We start from the raw sequence: 12,460 nt of genomic DNA, 5'->3' as shown, positions 1-12,460 counted from the left end.
GCCTCATACCCTCCTTCCAGCTCACCAAGTTGTCCTAATCTTTTGGGGCAACTATAACAAAATACCACAGACTGGGTGGTTTACAATAACAGGCATTAATTACGGTTCTAGAGGCCAGAAGTCCAAGATCACAGGGCCTGCACAGTCAGGTTCTGGTGGGGACTCATTCCCAGTGGGTAGACCTTCAACTTCTAACTGTGTCCACTCGGGGCAAGGGGCAAGGAACCTTGGTGGGGTCCCTTTTGTAAGAGCACTAATCCCGCTCTTGACCTAATCACCTCCCCAAAGCTCCGCCTCTTAATACCATTATCTGTGGGAATTAGGATAGCAACGTGAGTTGGCGGGGGGGGGGGGGGGGGGGGGGGGGGGTGTGCAATAGACATTTGGATCATAGCAGGTATGTTTCATACCCTTCTAGAGTTCCCCTGGAGAGTTACAAATATACATGTAGATACTTTCTTGAGGTTTTGTTTTTACAAATGGAAACTAACCCCTATACATTCATCTTCCTTCCCCACATCTCAGAGGGAATTCCAAAGTGAGCATCTAAAGACCTTCCTCATTCTCTTTGTAGCTAAGAGTCCTCAGTGTGAGTATCCTGTAGTTTAATGCTTTTTAAAAAAAATTTTTTTATTATTATTTTTAATGTTTTATTTATTTCTGAGAGAGAGAGCGCGAACAGGGGAGGGTCAGAGAGAGAGGGAGACACAGAATCCAAAACAGCCTCCAGGCTCCTAGCCAGCTGCCAGCACAGAGCCCGATGCGGGGCTCGAACCCACGAACCGCGAGATCGTGACGTGAGCTGAAGTCAGACGCTTAACCGAGCCACCCAGGTGCCCCATTTGTTTTTTTTGTTTTTTTTTTTTAATATTTATTTTTGAGAAAGAGATTGTGAGCAGGGGAGGGGCAGAGAGTGAGGGAGACACAGAATCCAAAGCAGGCTCCAGGCTCTGAGCTGTCAGCACAGAGCCCGAAACGGGACTCGAACTTATGAAACCCGAGTTCATAACTGGAGCTGAAGTTGGGACGGTTAACCAACTGAGCCACCCAGGCACCCCATGTGCCAGGCGCTTTCTAAGTGTTTTGCTTGATACCTCTCCCATTAGGAGGTGGGGTCTGGATGCTTCCCCTTGAATCTGAGCCGGCTCTAGCAACGCAATTTCAGTGAACAGAAAGCGGAGGCAACCTTGATAGGAGACAGCTTCAACCTAGCTCTCTTGGAGCGCAGCTGCCGTGCTGTGAGGAGGCCCCAGCCACAGGGAGAGGCCAGGAGTAGCGATTCTGGTTGGCAATTCTGGGTGAGCCTGGCCCCAACCAGTTGCTGTAATTGCATTAGAGACCTTGATTGAACAAGAGCCACCACCAGAACCATGAAAAAAGAAACAATGTCATCTCACACCGCTAAGTCTGGAGGTGTTACACAGCACTGTCCAACCAGAGCAACTTGCATTAACTGATTGATTTCACCCAACAGCCCTAGGAGAGAGGAAGTTCTCCTCCCCGTTTCACAGATAAAGAAACAAACTGGAAATGGCTGGGCAACATTCCCAAAGTTACAGCATGAGGAAACGGTAGAACTGGGATGTGAGCCTCGTAGACCTACTACAGAGTCAGGGTCATAGCCCGCAGTCTCTGTGCCCAATATAGCGTGACTCCCTGCCTGGCACTCCTTTCTCTTCTGGTTCCAACACCTGATTTTCCTTCGGGGCCACTCCTCCTGCATCCCCACCTCCTCAGTCCATACAGTTTAAATGGAACTGAGCTCACCTTGGGCCTTCCAGCACAAGCCCATGACCCATTATGAGGCCAGCGAGAACACAGCATCCCTCGGGGCACAGTGGTTGGTTTGGTTATGGGCTCATGATCAAACTGGATCATTGAGTGCCAGCACTGGAAACTTTGCTGGTTTTACAGAGAAATAGACCCACTGGAGTCACGTAGTTGCTGGTTCATCTTTGCTACTCTGAGGAGATCCTGTCCAAAAGTATAGCCAAGAAGAAGATTCCTAACCTCATTTAAGGACCTAGATATAGCCATTTCTGAAGCTTAACACAGTTGGCTAAAGGTACTTTGAGTTTCTCTTGCTTCTCTTATGCTATTCCATCTTCCCGGAGAGCAGAGAATGGGCCTGATCTACCTAACTCAGCAGGGTCTGGGCACAGGAACCATCCATGAATCTTGTCCTATTGAACGGAACTAAGAGGCACATTACCCCTGCTTTACTGGTGACAAAACTGTGGCTGTCATAGGGCCTGGGGGGAGGAGGAGGGTTGGGAGTAATGCTTCCATCCAGATCTTAAATCTGAGTCAAGTCCTTTGAGGTCTAGAACTGGGATTTGGAAGAAAGGGAGGAAGGAATGAAGGGGGCATTATGTCGGCCACTGTTGGGTCTGCTCAGAGGGGGGGCCCATGAAGCTTGTCTTGAGGCCTGGCCAAGTCAAGGAGCTTCCTGGGCCCCATGGCACGCAGTTGGGGAGCATACCTCTTGCTACTGTCAGCCCCTCTCTTGGACTCCCCTCCATTTCTGACACCTGGATATTCCAAGCTGTGAAATCGCTCAGAATATAGACTCATTTACATGCTAGTGTGAGTCACTTATTAACTCTCAGACCTAAGGCTCTGAAGTGAGACACTTCTCACTTGCAACTGTCCTTTGCGCCTGTTTCCCCAAGAAGCAGCCGCATCACAGTATTCTCGAGCTGGCGACTTTATTCAGTGGGGGAAGAGGGGAAAATGAGCTAGATTTGGGTTATTTGTCTGATAACCCAGAGAAGGGCTAGTCTCTGGGACTCCAGGAGGAGGGACAGCACTCTGGAACTAGAAAGCAGAGAGGGAGAGGGGTGGAGCTCTGGGTGTCGGTCGGCTCGGGGGAAGGGACGCATCTTTCGTCCGAGGCCCGGCACCCCCTACGGGCCGCTGCCGCTTCCACTGCCACTCCCGCTGCCCACGGCATCCAGGATCCAGGCGCGGGAGCGGCGGGAGCGCGGGGAACTGATTTCCCGGGCCCTCCGTTCGTGTCTGCGATCCGGCAGTACCGAGATGGAAATGTTGAGGCAGTGATCGGCGCCAGGAGCTGCCACCGGCAGCACGTAGCCCAGAACTGAGCGGCAAAGGTCCGCCCCGTCGGCGAAGGTCTGGGAAAGGGGGTGGAGTTAGGGTCCGAGGGGGTGGAGTCCAGGCAATTGGGGGACAAAGCGTTGGAAAAGTAGAGTCCCCGAGTTTCTTTGCAAGTAGGGACCAGGACAGAGGCGCGGCCTAGGGGCGGGCAGTTACCCGCTTTGGGCTTTAGGTCCTCCCGGGAGTGTGGGGACAGGGCCATAGCAAGAGCAGAGTACTGGGGAGGGCGAGTTATTCTTCCTGGGTCCCAGGGCTGGGGTGGGGGAGGGCCAGATTAAGACTGGGGCTTTAGGGAAGGTGATTCGGGCTTCTGATTCTCCTGTGGATGGGCCTAGACAGTCCCCCGGGAAGGCCAAATCCAGACTCAATGGGCCCTAGAGAGCGTACAGACCTATCCCTAAAGATTGGGCTGCGGAAGGGGGAAGGGTGGCAGCAGGAGCCTTGTCCAGGCTCCGGGGCCTAGAGCGGTTAAGACAGGACATAGTAAGGGGACGTCGCAGTCTCTTTTCCGCACCCTCTTTCTCAAGCTCACCTGCTCATAGGTAGTGCACCCAGGCTCACAGCCCCTCTTTTCTGGGAACGGGAGCCAAGTTGGGCCGCAGGTAATATCACTTTCGCAAGTTGCAAACCTGCAGATAGTGTGTGGAGAGAAGGTGGGTAAAGTCTCCGCAGTCCCGTTCTGTTGGGATCCCTGCCCTTCAAGGCTTCGCTCAGTGTTGTCTCGCCCCCAGACCCCGCCTCTTAGGGCCACGCACCCCAGACGCCGCCCTCCCGATTTCACCCTACCCTGTATTCTCCACACATACCCGGGGCCCGGTCACAATCGGCCTCAACCCTGCAGACTTCAGACCATCTATTTCAGGGTAGCCCTTTCCCTATCTTTTTGGCTCGCTTTCCTAGCAAGAGGCCCCTCCCCTTAAAACTCCCAGGTCCGTGGAAGGCCACGCCTCCATCCTGCCAATCTTAAAAGCCGGCCCTTCTACAGGCCCAGTCCCTTTCTACCTGGTCTCTAAACTCTGGGCCTCATTTTTAGACCTTGGCCTTGTTGGAGGCAGGCCACGCCCCTTTCAAACACTAGGACGAGCAAGCTGCAGATCCCGCCCAACCCATAGGACACGCCCCTCATGCCCCGCCTTCCCTACCAGACATCGCAGAGCTCAGAACAGAGCGGCTGCAGCTGGCCTATCCCCAGTAACAGCAGGCGGATGCGACTGTGGAGGGCAACTTGGAGGTGTCCCAGGAAGGATTCGCACCTGAACATCGGGAAAGACAGGCTCGTTTGGGTCAGGATGTCCGGGGCTGTGGCCCCTGGCGGGGACAACGGAAGCAAAAAACACAATGAAACGCTGGCGGGTACTGTACTCACCCAGGGCTCAGCTCCCCACAGCGTTTTGGGACCGTCCCAGGGTCTGATGCCTCTGGTGTGTCCATCTCTGAGGGACAACAGGACCATGGAGAAGGGGACTCCTGTGAGGTGGGGTCTTAGATCCTTGGGTAGGATTGGGGAACCAAGGCCTGGGGGTCCCTTGAACAGGGGAGACCCCAGTTATGTCAGTGCTCCTCAAATATAAAACTTAAAGACACTTCTCTTGGTATCCAAATGCAATTTCGAATAATAATAATAACTTATCATAATCAGTTTATCATTTATTATGTCCCTGGTGGTGGTATACGTTTTCATATGCTTACATACACAACTTCACAACACCCCTATGAGATAGGTCTAATATTTCTCTCCCTTTTTAATGGTCTCCATAAAGCCCAAAGAGATTAAGTGACTTGCTGAATCACACAATTATGAAGTGGCAGAGTTGGGATTTGATCCCGGGCAGTCTGATTCCAGAATCTTTACGTTTTAACTACTTTTCTTCAGTACGAGCCCTGACTGCCCACCTCCCCCAACCGTGTTTCATCCTAAGCCCCTCTCATAAGGAAAATTTGATATTGTTATGGTGGCATGGGGTTTCCTGGGTGTTGGAGGTTAGGCAGGGTCCGGAGTGCTCACCTGCAAGGTGCTGCTGGCCTGTGCTGAGATCGGTCGCCAGCCTTTGGTGTCTCCGGGACAGACCTGGGAGTGGGCGGCTCCCTCCACAGGCCCCCAGCAGGATCCACACCAGAGTCAGTCTCAGGGCCCAGGCCAGGCCCCTGGGTCGAGTGTGGCCTCTGCAGGCCATATCCACCTGAGATAAGAGTAAGCTGGGGTATGGGATGAGGTTTGGCTGTCCCTTTCTGGAAGCTCAGGGTGGCACCCTCCTGATGCGTACTCAGGAGACAGTGTGAGACAGAACAGAGAATGAGCAGTTGATGAGGAGGCAATGACCAAGGACCTTCAAATCCCAGGGGGCTATCAAGTCCTGCCTCTGACCCAGAAGCCCCTTCTCCCCCCATCAGACTCATGTACCCTCCATCCCTTTAGGCCCAATGTGCCCCACCCTCTAGTTTGACCATGGTGCCCCTCCCCCCTCACACCCACAAGGATCCCCCACCCTGTCAACCCTCAGGTGACCCCCGTTGTCTTCAGAACTGAAGGGACTCCCCAGATCTTTCAGTCTCGCTCTTCTGTCCAGTAATTCCTCCTGCTCTTCTGCCCAGTCTCATCCCTCCCTCTTGATCCCTGCTGGCCCCTTTCATGGTCACCTTCTCTCGGCACACAATCGGCTTAGGGACTTCCACTACGGCTGGCCCTTTGGAGCCAAGCTCGGCTGTGGCAGGACTTGAGTTTTGCCGCTAGAATCCAAAAGCCCCAGGGTAGGGAAAGCTGAGGGTCTGCGGAAATCAGACAGTTCCCTCCCCCTCCTCTGCCCTCTTGGCCTACCCCTCACCTGTTAAGTGGACTGAGGTCTAGGGCGCTGCTGAGACACCTCAGAGTCAAGTCCGAGAGAGTGACAGCCAAAGGGGGTGTGGTCTGATGCAGAGGAGGAGTTTCCTACGGCTCCACCCCCCGCTCTAGCTGACCAAAGCCCGATGGCCCTGGGACTGCTGCGTGTATATCCTGTATTGACCATTATATTGAGATTGTGGCTTAAACTCAATCTGTGTGTATATGTGTGAGATGAGAGTGTGTTTGTATGGCTGTGCGTGTGTAGAGCATGTATGTTTGTTGGGTGAGGGTATGGTATGGTATGTGTGACTTTCGGCTCACTGTGTGTGTGTGTGTGTGTGTGTGTGTTCAAAATCTGGCCGAGGAGGCCTGTATGTATCTCAAGCTAAGTGTGCCCAACTGAATACGATATAATAAATGTGAAGGAGGGGGAAGTAGGATTAGGATGGCTATCCAGTGAGAATGTTGTGGATAAGTCAGTGGATAAAGGTTGGTGACCATGAAAGTTGACCATTAGTGAACACAAAGGAGTGTTGGTGTGTGTGGAGAGGGAGTGTGTCTGCATCGGAAACGTGTGTGTGTTTCTCTGCAGTTTCTGTGAATGCGAATTTCTTACAAACATTCCCTCAATTCATTCAACAAATGTTTATTGAGTATCTATTGTGTCCCATGTTCTGGGGATGAAGTAGTGACCAAGAAATGAACATCTCAACCTCACAGAGCTGACATTCTAGTGGGCGAGTCTGGTAAGAAGAACAACCCTGCAGTGGGTACCTGAGTGTGTGTGTGTGTGTGTGTGTGTGTCCATGTGTCGTGTTGGGAGGATACTGTGTCTATATTTCGGAAGAGAGTTTGTGTGTAGCTGAGCTGAGATTGATTTTGGCATTGTGTGCGTGTGCCTGTGTTTGTTGAGTGTTTATATATATCGTTTGTGTTTGTATTTGCTGTGTATGTGTGTATCTATGTTTTCTAACACTACAGTGTTTGCGTATGTGTCTTTGCAGAGTGTGAGTTGATGTCTATATGTGTTTGTGATATGTGTTTGTGTGTGTCTGTATTTGCTGACTTTGTGTTTGCATTCTGTGTTTATGTGTTTGCATAGGATTCAGTGTGTCTGTGTTTGCTAAGTGCATATTTGCAATGTGTATATATGTTTGTGTGTGAGTGTTTGCTGAGAATGTGTTTGCATGTGTGTGTATTTTTGAGAAATACACATTTGCAGAGTGTGTGACTATGTGTATATGAGTCTGTATCCTGATCATGTGTTGGTATGTTCGTGTTTATGTGTATGTTTGTAGTGTGTGTGCGCCTGTGCTTGTAGTGTGTGCATGTGTTTTTGTGAGCAATGACCACTACCACAAATCTCCCTGTCTTCTCAGCCTAACGCAGGATTTTTGCCTGTCTCTTTCACTGTGGGACTGTCAGATCTCAAAACACTATTTTACACACAGTGGGTGCTCCGTATGTGTTGAGTAAATGAACCATTAAGGAAGTGATGTCTCCTGGCCCCTAATGGGGCACCCACTGATGTCCTATAGGCTTCAGCAATCAAGATAGAGTGGATCTCACCTTTCCCTCGTCCATTTTGGTGTAGTCCAGGGTGCTCATGTGTCAGATATGTCCAATCATTGGGCGATACCTTTCACCAACCCTTTCCCTTCCCTGACCTTAGCCCCCAACGGTGCCCTCAGAATTCAGCACCGTGGACAGGAGCTCATGAGATCAGCACCACGGAGAGCTCCCGCGAAGCCAGATTTAGAGTGGGTGACGAAAGCGTAGTCTGGGCCTTTGACAGAGAAGTTTGAGAAACAGACTCAGCGAGATGGCAAACAAACATGTCGACAAACAGAGAAAACTACTAAGATAACTCGGGCAAAGGCGCAGAGATGAGGAAACAAGCGTCTGGGGAACACCTGGACCTAGACCTTGCCGTCACCCTCATTGGCCGGCAGGGGTCGCTCCCCTCGGTGACCGCGCCCTCCAGGGGCTTCCTGGCCAGTTATGGGCCAGGACCCTTGGGAAGCCCCCTTCCCACCCTGCCACTCCACAATGCCTAGACTTGGAGTGGAGAGGTCACCTACGCTTTCCGCACCAACTCTGGGAAGCACACTCGGCTTGTGTAGGAACACTGAGTGCGTGTGTGCGCGCGCGTGTGTGTGAAAATCGCTTCAGCTGCCCCCCTCCCCAACTACCAGCTAATCGCTCCTATAAATATAGCCCAGCCTGGCCTCGCTACTTAATCCTGACGGTGAGGGAGGGGGTCGTTAGAGGGGCTGCAGGGTTCCCTGAAGAGGCTCTGATTGGGAAGGGGGATGTATAGGCATGCAAAATGTTTTTCTGTGGGAGCATCTCCCGCAAGGATGGGTGTCCTCAATGTAAATGTCACTCTGTGAAAATGTATCTTCTCAGGATGTGGGGGTCTCGTGGGTGGGGGCAATTTCCCACAAAGAATTTGGCTTTCAGGAGGCCTTTCGTTGGGGATATCTTCAGTAGGCTCCCCACATTCATCCGTGGGGATTTTTCTCTGCGGAAATGTCTCTTCCTGGGGGCAGCAGGGGGCTTCTTAGAGGCAGCGTCACCTCTCAGAGACCATCTGCCGTAGGAATGATTTTCAGGGTGAGGGGAGAGTTACTGATTGGAGAGGGCCTCCCCATGGAGACTATCAATCCGTGGGCATGTGTCTCCCTGAGGGGGTCGCTGCGGGGAGGGGGGTGCCCTCATAAGGAATATATCTTAGTGAGAATGTTTCCCTTGGGTGTTTCTTGGGTTGGAGGTCTATCCACCCGCATGTTTCTCTCCTGGAGTGTTTCTCCTTATAGGGGTCTCTCCGTAGCTTGGCTCCCTTGGGGGTATATGGAAGCTCCTCCCTCGCTTGCCCCCTCCCAGCTCTACCCCCCGCCCGCACCCCCCGCGCGGGCAGCCTTGGCCGAGGCCGGGCTCGGGCGCCCAGACGCAGTGACGGCGCCGGGTCCGCCCCACTTTGCTCCGCCCCCGCCCCCCCCCCCCCCCGCCGCCGCCGCCGCCGCCGCCGCGGTCCCCGCGGCTTCTCACTCCCTCCCTCTTCCCTCCTCCCGCCGCCGCCGCTACCGCCACCTCCCTCCTCCCTCCCCGGGGCCGAAGCCGCCGCCGCCATGGACGATTCGGGCCTGATTCGCCGCCGGAGGCTGCAGGTACGCGGCGGCCCCGGTCCCGGGTGGCGGTGAAGGGGTCGGAGCCCTGAGGCGGGGCCCGGCAGGGGGCGGGAGAACTTGCGCCTGGACCGGCTGGGGCGCCCCCTCCCATGGCCTCGGGACGCTACCAGAGGGGAACTCGGTAGCCGCGCGTCCCGCCGCGCTGGCGACCCCGCCCCTCAGGCGCCGCCCGGGGCTCCAGGGAGCTGACGGAGGGGGTGCAGCCTAGCGCTCCCCCTCGAGGATAGCCTGAGGGGCACCTGGCTCGCCAGAGGGGGAGGGGGCTAGGACCGAAGTCATCGCCCTGGCGCAACGCCAATCTGGGGGTGAGGGGGCGCAGAGCAAAGTTATTGCCCCAGGGCTCGCTCCCCTCGGGGCAACCGGTGCTGCATTGGCAGTAAACATGTTTATACTGCAGCCTCTCCCCTCACCACCCCAGGAACCCCTTTCTGAGGCATGGGGAACCCCTGCGACCTCCATGCATCTACCCAGCCACCAGGATTCTTCCTACTGCCCTAATTGGACAGACACCCTAGACAGCCTCCCTCCTCATTCCCCCTCCCTTCACTAACCCCCTCCCTCCCTCCTCCCCCCCCCCTCCGCGAGATCCTCAAGTCCAGCCCAGCTTGTGGGTGGGCGGGAGCGATTTTTAGCTCCTTGCAGCCTTAGGAGATACTGGTCTCCAGGCTGCGCAGGCGCGGGAGTGAGTCCACTGCACAGAGTGGGACACTGAGGATTGTGGAGTGTGGGGAAATCCAGGCGTCAGGAACTCCCACCTTCAAGATGGATGGGGATTTTGAAGCTGAGAAGAGTCCTTTTCTACCTGCATTTTCTTCCTGCATTTCTAAGGGTTAATACTAGGGTTCGATGTTGCCCCTAAACTGACCCCCCCCCCACAAGGAAACTGATCAAAGCTTCACCCCGAGGCCTGCCCGGGGTCTGGTCCTTCTGAGCCTCCTTGGAGCCCAGACCCACGCTGCATAATCTGGAGGAGTTTAGATAAAGTTTAGGTGGCTCCAGACTCAGGCTACATCCTAGCCTGGAGCTTGGACAAAGAAGGAGAGGATTCAAACCCTCATCCAGGGCCTCGTCCACTTTTGGACTCCTCTAACCCACCATCCCTGAGGTCGGAGACGAAAATGAGCTGATTGGTCGCTGCAGCAGGAAAAATCAGAGTCAGATGGTAGGAGGGACTTCCCAGGTATCTGGAGGATGCTGGAGACAGAACTGGGTTGGAAAGCTAATTTGCTTTCCAGCAGATCCCAGAAGGCTCCATCTAAGAGCCTTCGGCGGCTCTTGAGAACTTCCCTGGATTCCCACCCATCTTAGTGCTGGAGTGGGGAAAGGGGTTCTGAGAAAAGGGAGAAAGCAGCCAAAAAGCCCGAGCAAGTGCTGAAGCTGTCAGACTGGGTCCGCGCCGTCGAGTCCCCAGGAAAAGAGCGGTAAGGGGCGGCGTCTACAAGACGGTGTGTTCCCGCCCTCCGGGCCGGCGCCGACTCCCATTGGCTCAGCGCCACGCGGGCGTTCTAACGCTCAAGGCCCCGCCCCCAGCCTGGGATCCTCCCACTCACCCACTGTTCCATCCGGAGGCATCCCCTTGGCCAGGCTATCCCGCCGGAGTCCTGCCCCTACCTCTTCCTTTCTGGCAGGGTTAACCACTTTGCTGCCTTGGATACACCCTCACCCACTGATGCTGTCCCCCAGAAGCTGTCCCCCAGCTGTCCCCCAACTGCGGAGCATCCGAGGGCCCCCAATTTTGTTCAGCGGGGATTGTATATATGAACAGCATCCTGAGTTCGAAAGCCCTATTCCCAGCGCCGTCCATCAATCACGGGGGGGGGGGGGGNCAATTTTGTTCAGCGGGGATTGTATATATGAACAGCATCCTGAGTTCGAAAGCCCTATTCCCAGCGCCGTCCATCAATCACGGGGGGGGGGGGGGAAGGCGGGAGGAGGGAGGGGAGAAGCAGAATCCGCTAGGCAGAGCGTCTCCGCAGCTAGTGGTGGAGGTGGCCTCTGTTTACTCTGACGCCAAGGATCCAAATCCCCTACTTCTGCAGTTTGCCCTTTTCTTCGACTCTGGAATATTTAGGAGCACTACCAAATGGGGCTAGGTTTGAGGACTACTCGGGAGGTATTTAAAGGTCCCCAGGGGCTCACCCTCGAAGGCCGAGTGTACCTGGATCTGGAATCCTGGCCTCCGTGGCCGAAAACTCCAGGTCTAGATTTCGCTTGGGCCATTGCGGTCGCCCAACCCAGCCGGCTGGTCCCAGCTGCTGCTCATTCAAACTGATCCTGCAAAAACAGAGGGAAAACCTGGAATGGATTTCTGGTCACCCGCGGCTCAGGAGGGCATGGCTGCAGACCTGGACAGTGTTCTCTTTGACTCCAACCATATGTCTGTCTTCCGTCCATGGGAGTGGGAGGGACCTTTGGCCCATCCTCTGTCAAGCAGCATGTCCATTCATAATAACTCCCGCTTCTATAACCTAATATTTATTGAGTGCTTACTATGCGTTAGGCATCATGCTAAGGTGCCAGGCACTTGAATCATCTCACAGAATCCTCCAGAAGGAATGGACTGTTGGAAGGTCATTTGCCAAGGTTATAAGAGGCAAATCTGAGATTTGAATCTGGAGCTTTCTGCTTTCAGAGATCCTAGAAAGGATCTAAAACATTCCTCATTTTCCCCTGGTTAGAGTCCACATTAACCATGCTTTTGAAACTCTCACCAGAATCTTTCCATCTACAGCCCTACCCAGCCTCCTTTATTCACTTTGGCCTGTGGACACTGAACTGGCTGGAAGGTGGCACTCCTGCCCATTGCTTTCCTGGGAAGAGGGCACAGACTTCCATAACTTTTAATCCCTGTAGTGCCTTGCTGAGTGCTTGACAAACAGAACACAACCTTCTTCTGGTGTGGACACACATTAGCAACTGGTATCATTACCATTATCAAAAAAGACCACTCGGCCATCGTCTGATTCCCATTTCAAATTTCAGTTTTGAGCCGCCCTAACCACCCCACCTGCAACATTGAATCTGTGAGGTAGAACCCTTGGGGTGTGGAGTCATTCATTCATTCATTCATTCATTCAACTTTCATGCTTGAACATACCAAGTTCATTCCTGTCTCCGGGCCTTGGCAGTTCCTTCTACCTGGAATGCTCTCTCCACAGATTCTTCCATAGCTGGCTCTTATTCTTTCAACAACTATCTTAAGAGTCACTTCCCCAGAGCAGCCCTCTCTGACCATCGAGTCCTCCTCCTAGCCACTTTTCATCATATCACCTTAATTTTATTCACACTTATTACCATCTAAAATTATCTTCTGTGTTAATTTGTTTATTGT

At 53.7% G+C, this 12,460-nt stretch overlaps 1 protein-coding gene across 2 annotated transcripts; it reads right to left on the bottom strand.

Moving 5' to 3' along the window:
* Nucleotides 1–2,707: 2,707 nt before the first annotated feature.
* On the bottom strand, nucleotides 2,708–11,343 carry RTBDN (retbindin). Of its 2 annotated transcripts, none has more exons than XM_039252281.1 (6): nucleotides 11,269–11,343; nucleotides 5,123–5,297; nucleotides 4,484–4,550; nucleotides 4,260–4,370; nucleotides 3,650–3,746; nucleotides 2,708–3,134 (listed from the first exon to the last, which is right to left on the bottom strand). In XM_039252281.1, the coding sequence occupies exons 2-6, from the start codon at nucleotides 5,289–5,291 to the stop codon at nucleotides 2,907–2,909; spliced, it is 672 nt and encodes a 223-aa protein (XP_039108212.1). In that variant the 5' UTR covers nucleotides 5,292–5,297; nucleotides 11,269–11,343; the 3' UTR covers nucleotides 2,708–2,906. The 2 variants fall into 2 exon arrangements, with proteins under 2 accessions (XP_039108212.1, XP_039108213.1); XM_039252282.1 differs by having other exon boundaries at nucleotides 11,288–11,340.
* Between the last annotated feature and the right edge of the window lie 1,117 nt (nucleotides 11,344–12,460).

This window comes from Hyaena hyaena, unplaced genomic scaffold, assembly GCF_003009895.1.
Source record: "Hyaena hyaena isolate Hyena2069 unplaced genomic scaffold, ASM300989v1 scaffold_414, whole genome shotgun sequence".
Classification (NCBI taxonomy): domain Eukaryota; kingdom Metazoa; phylum Chordata; class Mammalia; order Carnivora; family Hyaenidae; genus Hyaena; species Hyaena hyaena.
Note: the sequence above shows the minus strand (reverse complement) of the source record. Positions and strands in the feature narration are given on the sequence as shown.

What these genes read in the sequence shown, in the direction of transcription:
- RTBDN (XM_039252281.1), bottom strand. Translation starts at nt 5,291, where the DNA reads ATGGCCTGCAGAGGCCACACTCGACCCAGGGGCCTGGCCTGGGCCCTG. An exon ending in AGGCCAGCAGCACCTTGCAG is followed by an intron (nt 4,551 to 5,122) that starts GTGAGCACTCCG and finishes GTTGTCCCTCAG; the next exon opens with AGATGGACACACCAGAGGCA. An exon ending in TCTGAGCTCTGCGATGTCTG is followed by an intron (nt 3,747 to 4,259) that starts GTAGGGAAGGCG and finishes CACTATCTGCAG; the next exon opens with GTTTGCAACTTGCGAAAGTG.